Source organism: Telmatherina bonti (genome assembly GCF_933228915.1).
Source record: "Telmatherina bonti genome assembly, chromosome: 1".
In the NCBI taxonomy this organism is placed as follows: Eukaryota; Metazoa; Chordata; class Actinopteri; order Atheriniformes; family Telmatherinidae; genus Telmatherina; species Telmatherina bonti.
Window position 1 is genome coordinate 27,131,817 of NC_136619.1, and position 10,022 is coordinate 27,141,838.

General features: G+C 38.8%; 1 protein-coding gene across 1 annotated transcript in view; it reads right to left on the reverse strand.

Annotated features, from left to right (window-relative positions):
* Window positions 1-3,840: 3,840 nt before the first annotated feature.
* Window positions 3,841-10,022, reverse strand: part of dagla (diacylglycerol lipase, alpha) — a 34,657-nt gene continuing 28,475 nt past the window's right edge. The window contains exons 19-20 of the mRNA XM_079239081.1: window positions 6,714-6,880; window positions 3,841-5,715 (exon numbers count right to left, since the gene is read on the reverse strand). Of these exons, the coding sequence (XP_079095207.1) occupies window positions 4,623-5,715; window positions 6,714-6,880 (1,260 nt within the window). The 3' untranslated portion in view covers window positions 3,841-4,622. The remainder of the gene's footprint in view (window positions 5,716-6,713; window positions 6,881-10,022) is intronic.

A 10,022-nucleotide genomic window follows, 5' to 3' on the forward strand; every position in this document is an offset into this window, starting at 1 on the left:
AGCTTTTAACTTTGACTTAAGGTCATCAGTTCTGCAAATGATTATTATAACAAAACATACAAATCTTGATTATTATAACAAAACATACAAATCTAAATTCTGCTTTTAACAAACATCTTATTCATATTCTAAAGATGAATTGAAAGTTTTGTTTATCCCTATAAAATATTTTTTTATCTGATTCACTCCTTAATGTCTAGGTTGACATAACAAAAAATAAAATCATATTTAGTTTCATTCAATGTTATCTTGCTAGATAAAGTAATTATAAATTTCCTCATTATAACAAGTCATTGTACTGTTATAGGACTAGTTTCTACACTTTTTTATAATAAATTAAGTAATTGTAGAGCTGAACACAGATATTACATGACAGAAATCTAATAGTATGATTCAATGTAATCTGTGCACACGGAAAAGTGCAAATCACTAGAGCACAACTTTTTTCATCTCAAATATTTAAGTAACCTGAATCAGCTAACTTGTTCTCAAAATACAAGCTGATCAGTAGAAAGATGAATATATTTAATCACTGATGTAGAAGATAGAGAACATGACAATTCAGTGGAACTCATAAATATTCATGGTTTTAACTAATTTGACTGCATGGTTGTGACTCTAATTAATATGTAAACTATCAACAGTCTGAACAACAGTTGCATCAGTTAAGTGGTAATCCTTTTTATCAAACTCCACAAACACTGTACTATTTGTACTATTTGTGCAGTCTGGCTCTGTAAAACAGACTTGCAAATGTTCCAGATCTGACAAAGGAGTAATCTGAGGAAATCTGAGCTTGTCTGGCTGTGTTGTTACCAATATTACCGTGCTGTAATGTAAATTGCAACCAGGAGAGAAACACTGACAAATGATTGGCTCAAAGCTGTAAATGGATTTAGAAGGTGAGGGGAAAGAAACACTACTTCATTGATGAAACAAGTTTTTGGTCATAAAATACTTGGATAAATTTGTTTGGCACAAATATGATATAAAAAAATGTTCAACAGTATATATATATATATATATATATATATATATATATATATATTTTTTTTTTTTTTTTTTTTTTTAAAGGCACATACAGTTTAGTTTACACAAAAACATTATCAGACTAAATTACTTCTAACATTCAGACGTTTGGGAGCTGAGGGACATTCCAGTATGAAAACAGTTGAAAGCGCACTGTCAAAATCACATTTTTTGACTACATTTTTTGGGGATATTTAGGATGGAGCAACACAGCCCCCCAACAAAAACACTTCTTCTGAATTTGAATTGTCAATCCATATTGGGATTGACTGCATTATTAAAAACCTCGTCTTGTGCAAAAAATGTCTCAAGTAAACACAAACAGAATTTGAGAGCATTCATTTTAAGAAAAATATATTTTACATTCTGAAATATATTACAATTCAGTTCTCATTGCACTGATCAATGCTTGCCTGCTTAAATGGGGGTCATTATATTCAAGTTAGGCCAAGTGGTTGAAATTATTTGCAGTAAAACATGCACTATTAATTACTGGAGCTTTTATTGGTGAAGATAGGTGCAGCACTGGGTATTGTTTTAAGTAAAACCAGATATTCTACTGAGCTGCACCGTCTCAAATTGGGCAATGACCATAGTTTTCACTAACAGCCTTTGCTCTGTAATGAGGTAGTTAAATGCAACACTGATCTATAAACAAGTTAATGAAAATAACACATTACAACACATTCATAAAAAATATCTCCAGGCTGTTGGAAGTCCCTGGTGTGTGTTAGTTTGGGCTGCTTTGGTTCTGTAAACAAAAGTGTATACTTTGTGAGACATAATCCAGGGAGCATCAACAGTGTTATCAAACAGAAACCTCCCATCAGTGCTGCATCATCCCAGCAAACTAAACAGTCTGTTCTGGCCTCTATAAGACCTCCTGTACACTCATGATATACTGCACCTACACTTGAGCTTAAAAAAGCTCCAACAACTCATGCAACCCTTCACTCAAAATATATCTGCACCCAATGAAATATTCTTTACATCAGACCAAAAGCAGAAACTTTTTCAGGCTGCAAAAGCATTTTGTAAGTTTGGTCTAATAGCAACAGTAATGTAGACAAAGAGCTTAGTCAATTCTGGATATCAACAGTGTGTTAATAACACATAATGAACAATTTAAGACAAAATTCAGTTTTATTTTATATTTTATAGTTTATTCCATTACAGGCAGGGCAGTGAGGGACAGGGATAAAATACATTCTCATTGTGGGGCAGAAGGGAAGGGAAGCAAACCAGGTAAACATGGACAAGACATAGTTGAATTATTCCTTTCAATATAGACCAATTTGTAAATCTGCCAATAGCTTGAATAAATATTTTTTTTCTACATGTCAGCATTAATATCTTTTAATACAGTCATTGTCTTATTGTTATATAGTTGTTCTCTACTTGACTCTATTGGAATTAATCTTTTTTTTAATAGACATCTGCATAAATAATTACACATTAAAGATGGTGCTGTACACATCACACTGGAAATAATTGTTGCTTTCTTTTAGTGTTCAGTGTATGACCAGCTGCAAGCAAAGCTACTGCAGGTTAGGAAATTGCGGGCCTAGCATTAGTGTATCTAACATAACTGGCAGCATGATCTGAGTGGTGTTGAAATGTAAACTGGCTGCACCTGTCTGCTGTGAGTTACCATGGTAAATGTTATTCCAATTAGAGAGGCTGTGCAGATCACTACAGCAGCTCCAGGCTTGTTGGAGGCACTGCGCCAAAGGTCACTGTGAGAAGGCTGTCACTCTGCAGCATGTCTCACCACTTTGACAAACTTGTGAAGAAATGGGGGGGGGGGAGAACCCTAAACAAAACATGTCACCAGAATGTCAAATACCACTCAGACAGAAAACAAGCCGAGATAGATTAACTCCTTACATTTGGGAAAAGTCTAAAAAGATCCTCACACTGTGCTAAAAACTGAGTTAAAAACCACTGACATCAAACCAATCAGTTGCAAGAGCAATAAAGATAATATCATCAAATACAGCAAGAAAAGTGAGAACATTAACTGTAATAAATAATGTAAATTGTGAGCAACCTGTCGCAACCAGACTGAAAGATGAGATGTTATTCCACATACAGTATTTAGAATTGGCATAATGTTCAAGCGCATTCATCCAAAGTCCAACTCCAAGGATGAACCAGATTAAAGGGAATCAAAAACCCTGACGTTCAAAATTACTTGAGAGCACCATCAAAATAAGAGAAACAACATCCTGGGACACCTTTAGGATATGCATTTTGGTCCTGTCTGGTGACCTGGGCATCTGAATAGCCTCTCACAAGTTTGTGTTTCCATATGATGATATTTCTGGCCATGTTTAGAGCTTATTTACTGTGGATTTATACCAGCCATGCTACTTAGAAATGCATAGAGCATGCACATTCTGACCTGGGCACATTGCTAAGAGCTCTCTACAGATAAATGTACAGTATTCATGAGACCACTTAGCAAGTTTGTTATTTGTTAAAACCCAACGTGCAGAGGTTTTTCTTTCTTTTTTTTTTCTTTGTTAAAGCCATGGCAGTGTTTTAATGTCAGGATGACATCTATTTCATGGTGTTGCTGTGTAACAGTCTACATGGGAACCAACAGAACTGCTGAGAAAGGAGATGATAAACTGAGCCTGTGTTTAAATAAAGCAATATCCATATACATATACAAAATTACATCTCATAAATACATTTGGCAAGACAATGTTTTCGTTTTTATATATTTTTTTCCTTTGTTTGGCAAAGGGGTAAACTGAGCAATATGTGATGTGCAAGAATAACCAAATGTCAAAGTGGTGACAAGTTCTCTTCAAGAAGAAAAAAATAAAAAATAAAGTTTTCATGCATTATAAAGTGTAATCAAAGACTTAAAACATCCATAGGCATCTGTAATAACTTTTGTCACAATCACAAAATGTTTAAGACACATGTATTCTTACCAACATAACACGCTTTCTTTCTTTCTCAAAGTCAATTCTTTGTAGTCCTGAGGAACGTTTCTCAATGTCTTCTCACATCTCTTTATTAACAAAGTTGTCCATCTTCACATTCCTGATGTAAAAAATAACAATAATAATAATCAAATCAAAGCTGGACAGTTTCCGAAGCTGCTGAGGATGCAGGAAGTTGTAAAATACATCAACCCCAATGATGTGCCAATGCTAACCTCTTCTACAGTGCTAGTTCTTTAATCCCTGCTTGGTTAACTAATCTCCCTTTTAATTTTCTACACTGGGGACTAGATGTAATGTGGACATGTCTCGACGTGAGTGAGACAACATAGTTTTGGAATGATGGTGTGAAGCTACAGTTGTTCATATACATCCATAAGCAGCAAAGCCCCCTGGCATGCAGAGAGAGGTATCTATCTTTTTTTGACATTGCAACATTGTGAAAATGTTATAAACAGAGTTCAAGGGGACACCTGAAGATGAATAAAAGTTCGTAAGTTGGTCAGTCAAGTTCTGTCATTGGATCTCTGATGAGTGACTGCATTCCATGGCATGCGTGTACTGTGATATGTTTTCAAATTTGGACTACTGCACCTTTCAGCTTAGAGCAAAGGGCACTGGGACCTTCAGAGCACATTACACCATTGATGACAGTGTGTTCTCTTCAGGACAGTGGCAAGGGCTAGATGTTCGTAAGGAGTGCATGGCAGGTGGGGGACCTTCACTAGGAGAAAGATCGTTGAGCTCCTCAGATGATGAAAGGGGGAAGGAGGGGGACAAAGATATTCCTGAAGAGGGGTCAGCAGATCCAGCAAAAGTGCGCGGAGGTTTAGGGACTAGGTTGGGCTCCAGTGTTGCTCTTGCCAGAAGTTGTTTGTCGTCTAATTGCTGTCCATCTCCAAGACTCTCGCTCTGCCCGAAAGATCCCCGACCTGACTCTGACTCCCCATCAGACAACTCCAGAGGTGGAGAGCTACTGCCGTCCAATCTGAATAAGGAGTCCAAGTACTGGGCAAACTCCAGTACTGCCTGACTGGGGTTTCCATTGGATAGCTGGGGAGGAAGGGTAGAGGTTGTGGTCTCTACACCTAACCGTTTCACTGCTGTTTCCGTCTCCCAGTCCTCCTTTTCTCCATCCAAAGGTCTAGAGCAAGTTTGTGGGCTTAAGGGAGCAGGAGGCGTGCTCCCTGGGCTGTAGACTCCAGGTATCTGATCCCCATCAGGTAGCAATGCTGGCGGAGCGTCAGGCTCTGGTTTGAAAGGCTGAGCCAAGACACTCTGGCTAAGAAGAGCTGGGGAATGATGTCCACTGTAGTGAGGTGTGACTGGAGACAGCCTCGTGGGATAATTTTGTATGGATCTGGATTCCACTGGAGTAAAGAAGGGTCCAACTTCACCCAGATGTTCAGGTGTGGCTTGGCAGAGGGAGTCTGCAGCCAGTAGTTCAGTGCGAGAGCTAAGAGACGGGTTCTCCTCCGGTATTGGGGCATCCAAAGGGAATGGTAGGCTACCCAGCAGTGGTGACCCCCTTAATGCAGCTGAAGAGCGTCGGGAATCCAAACTGTAGATGGACTCAGCATCTGAGAGGCTCTCCATGACAGCCAGTGGTGCTTTGCGGTCCCTCAGCTCAACTGCCAGACGCTCCCGAGCTCCGCGCAGAACGACAGGCACTGGTGGAGGAGGGCACTCGGAGAAACCATCCAGAGATATTTCAGACTGGGCACATGAACTAGAGGAAAGAAGAAGAGCGGGTGGAGAGTAATGACAGGGAAAGGAGGACAGAAGGGATCCAAAACACAAGACAGACATGAGAAGTGGGTCAAAACAGCTTGCAGAGGGTTAAAGAGGGATAAAACGACTGTGTTAGTGTTGAAACTATGTCTAGATTCAACAGACTATGTGACCACTGCAATAAATCACGTAGATGGAACAAAGAACAGAGAAATGGGACTGGGAGCTCAGGAGTGCCAATCATTTTGCTAACGTATGCTTCCTTATATCCATTCCACCCCCAAACCCCAGAAAATGTTCTGCCTCCACAATCGAGAACTTCAAATCTAATCCCTCACTTTCACTTACAAGTAGACAAGGAGGCTTTTGGAGGAGCTTGTAAGGAAGAATCTCGGGTGTATCCTTCCTTGCAGCTCTTTCTCACCTCCTTGTGTGGAGGGAGGAAAACAAGGAGACACATTAGCATAACGAGAGGCATCCAAGGAGTGTGACCTAGTAGTGCATGTATGCTCTTGTACCAACATTTAATACAGGAGAGGAAACATAATAGTTCAACTCTTACTACCAGGGGCTCACACCGACTTCGGACACGGACTAAACCAGAAAGGGCGAGGTGGAAACGGAATACTACCATACGTGGCAACTGCTCTGTGGTTAGACAGCGTGCAGGCGTGCATGAGAGAAGGGAGCATATTGTGCAAAATTAGTACTAGCATGCTTTGCTTACCGTGACAATGGTTTTTGTCTTTTAAAAAACAAACAAACAAAAAACAACAAAACAGACAAAAACAATAATTTTGAGAAAACAGGGCAGCCATAAGTAGCAGTACTATGGCTTTTAGTACTACGAGGTTAAATATTGCAGCTTAAGTTTCGGATGGAGTTCATATAGCTACAAGCCAAGTCATTGTACAAACTGGCAACAGAGAAGTTTTAAAGCATTTCATATATTCTTTTAGGATCAAACACACCCATGCCAATGCCCAGTGTACTAACCGAACACTACTGTTCCTGCGGTAGTGGGTTGTAGGCGTTGGCTGCTGAGATGATGTTGACGCATCCACGAACATGGACTCTGGGTTCAAATCCACTTCTGTGGGGCTCACCATGATCTTGGCTGCTGATAGCAAAGCAGTTTTTCCTTTATTATAGTTCTCCAGCACCTGCCAAAAGCATAAAAGTATACATAGGAGCATGACTTCAAAGATAAATGTTTGATTGATGCCTGAGGGCTGGGAAGATGTGCAGATGAGTGGATGCTCAAGCAAAGACCTTAATACAGATAAAAACAGAAGATCAGTTTAACTATAAAAAACTAATCTACCAATCTCAACCTAACAACTACAGCATTAAAAAAAAATTTTTTTAATTGAAAGACTGTAGAGACAGTTTATACAGTAGCAAGAGACAAAAAAAGTGTTATTCCTTTGTAAAAATTATGTCATTTGACTCAGTGGGATTCATAAGCAATGGTTTAAATCAGGATTCCTGAACTTCTCTGGCTCTTGAATCAATTTAATAGAGGTGTGAGGTGTATTGAAACGGAGACACCTGGAATACCTGCAGGACAGCAACCCTTAAGGACTGACTTTGGACACCCCTGGTTTAAATACAACAATCAATGTGTAACCTGCTGGACATTATTAATTTGGCAATACATCATCAGCAAAAGAAGTCAGTTTTCATCTGACAGTGGTGTCATTTATCAGGTATGACAGAAACATAAATGTAAGGGAAAAAATGACCAGTTAGATCATAAGTAGAAAGACCATGTTGCTTTTGAAATGACACTGTGCAAGTAACCATTCGAATATACATCGCAGCACATGATTGAATTTGTTAACCAAGAGTTAAAAATGTAGTATAGTTCACATAAATGTAAGTGCAACCTAAAGGCAAGCTTGCGCCCACTCCACCTGACATGAAACACCCACAGCAGTCATGATTCCTGAGTGAGCACTACACAAGCTCTACATCACCTCTATGATATGATTATAAACCACATGAAAGCTTTGTACACTCAGAGGAAAACCCTGATCTTGTTCTGCTATCCGATATGACTGAGTGAGACAAATACTGAAGGCAAATTACATCAGCAGACACAATTATTTGGTTACCTTTAATGAATTAAAACAGCATGTTATTATAAAACATCGGAAACAATAAGGATATGAACACAAACATACATTTTGGAAAAGGATGCATTTGACAGTGGAGTTGAAAGACAAAGTAACATACAGGTTTGTAAGTTAAAATATAATTTAAACATACAGTGTTTATGTTTATGAGTTATGTTTGGGTTATGCAGATGGTTAAGGATAAAAAGTGACAAAATGTTACTTGGTAGTATGAGACTAGTGACACATGGAATTAATGCTGCAAATTTACAGCAAATATTTGACACAAAAACTTGCAACTCAGGCAACAATGGTGGTAACAAATTATGTTAAAAAAAAAAAAACAAACAAAAAGAAAGAAAGAAAAACAACAAAAACATACAAATAAAACACACTGGAGGTTTGCACTAATCTAAATCACTCTGTAAAAGCAGCTGCCAGCCATAGATGGTTTACAAGATGAAAGCACATTATGGTATTGGATGGAATAAAACACATTTTCAGCTATTGGTCTGAATCGTGACATCCCTCTACCACATCAGTTCAGTAATGGGGAAATTTGGGCCGAGACCTGTGAGCAGCAGCAATTTTACAGTGGAAGAGTGAAGTGGAGCAAAACCAAGTACATCGTAATTACACACTTGTTCCGTTTGTTACTTTATTGGTGCCTGATAGATTACTAGCTTTCGTCAGGGAATTAAAACCGAGGAAAAGATGAAAATGTGTTTTATAAATGCAAAAAAAGGGGAGCAGACATCCAAAATGATGAGCTGCAACTACCAAAAAACCCCAGCCAAGATGGAAGAAAGAGCAGTAGAAAGATGAAAGAAATGCCAGTTAAATGTGGAAGAAATTAGGTGACCATGGAAACTTTCTGAATACAAAGAAAACTTGTTAAGCTCTGATTGTTAAGCACTTGAGCGAACTGGAAAAGAATAAAAAGTTGATTATGAAAAGATGGACAATGAATTTTTATAGGAAGAGAAGTAAGGCTGGTAGGTTTGGACACATTAAAGGATGTTAAAAGCGACTTTTAGATTAGATACTGCTCTGCCATTATATTCACCACCACCCGTGATCAAACCTACAACCTTTTAACTTAAATTACATTAAACTTACAACATCACATTTTGGTTTAGACAAATATTTAATCTAATTTAGTAAAACTCATCGCATTCTTTATAATCCCCCTACCTTCTACTTTGCCAGAAGCACTAAACTGGTTTCAGTGCAGTCATGGGGATTTAATGCATACAGCCAATAGTTTATTTGAAAGTGGAGAAAAAAAGCTATCCACTGAGTTGTACTGCATTGCAGTCTCTTATGATTTCTTCTAATGGAAGAAATGGCAAAGTTGCTGCACTTTTTCCATAAATACTTTTATATGTTGGACACTCTTAAGGTGGCACGCCCAAAAGTAGGCAAAATGGTTTCAATTTTGAAATTTGTCATCTTAGTCAGTATGCACGGAAACAGATTCCCTTTTTAATTTGGCAGCTTTGTTGTCTACACAGACTAATCAAGACAAAGTCTAATACTGAGTGTGAGAATGTTTATACAAGAGTATCAGAAAGATTATTTGATGTTTGTAAACTGCAAGCCTGATTTTGTGAGGAGCTGTGTGCTGCTACTATCTTTAGAGGAGAATTTTCTCTTTGTGTACAAGCAGACTCCTCAGAAAAAGGAGTGGGAATCACATCTTTGTGAGGGTGCGAGATGGGTGGTTCTGATTGGGTTTGTGCTGGAACGAGTGAGTCATTTTCAGCCAGAAGTGCTCCTGTGTGAGGGCTGGAAGACACGACAGAAAGAGGAGGGACAGACACCAAACACGGCTGAGAGATAGAGGTACATTCTGATAGAGAAGAAGGCACAGACTCTGCATCTGGAAAAGAGAGAGAGGTGACAACAGCTGAAGGGCCTGATACGGCCTCGGTTTCTGCAAGAGAGGTGGTACAAGACAGATGTTTTTGTGCGGTAGCAAAGACAGGAGGGGAAATAGTGTTTGGCTCTTTCACTGGGGTTAAAAATACAGTGGTGCTGCTGGTTGGCTGATCAACTCCCAGTTCCTCAGGTTCCAAAAATTCCTGCTCAGGCAGGGGACAAAATGGTTCCAGTACCTGCAGAAACACCAGATGAATCATACTACAAACTAAGAACATCAGACAAACTCACACTTCTTACATACACT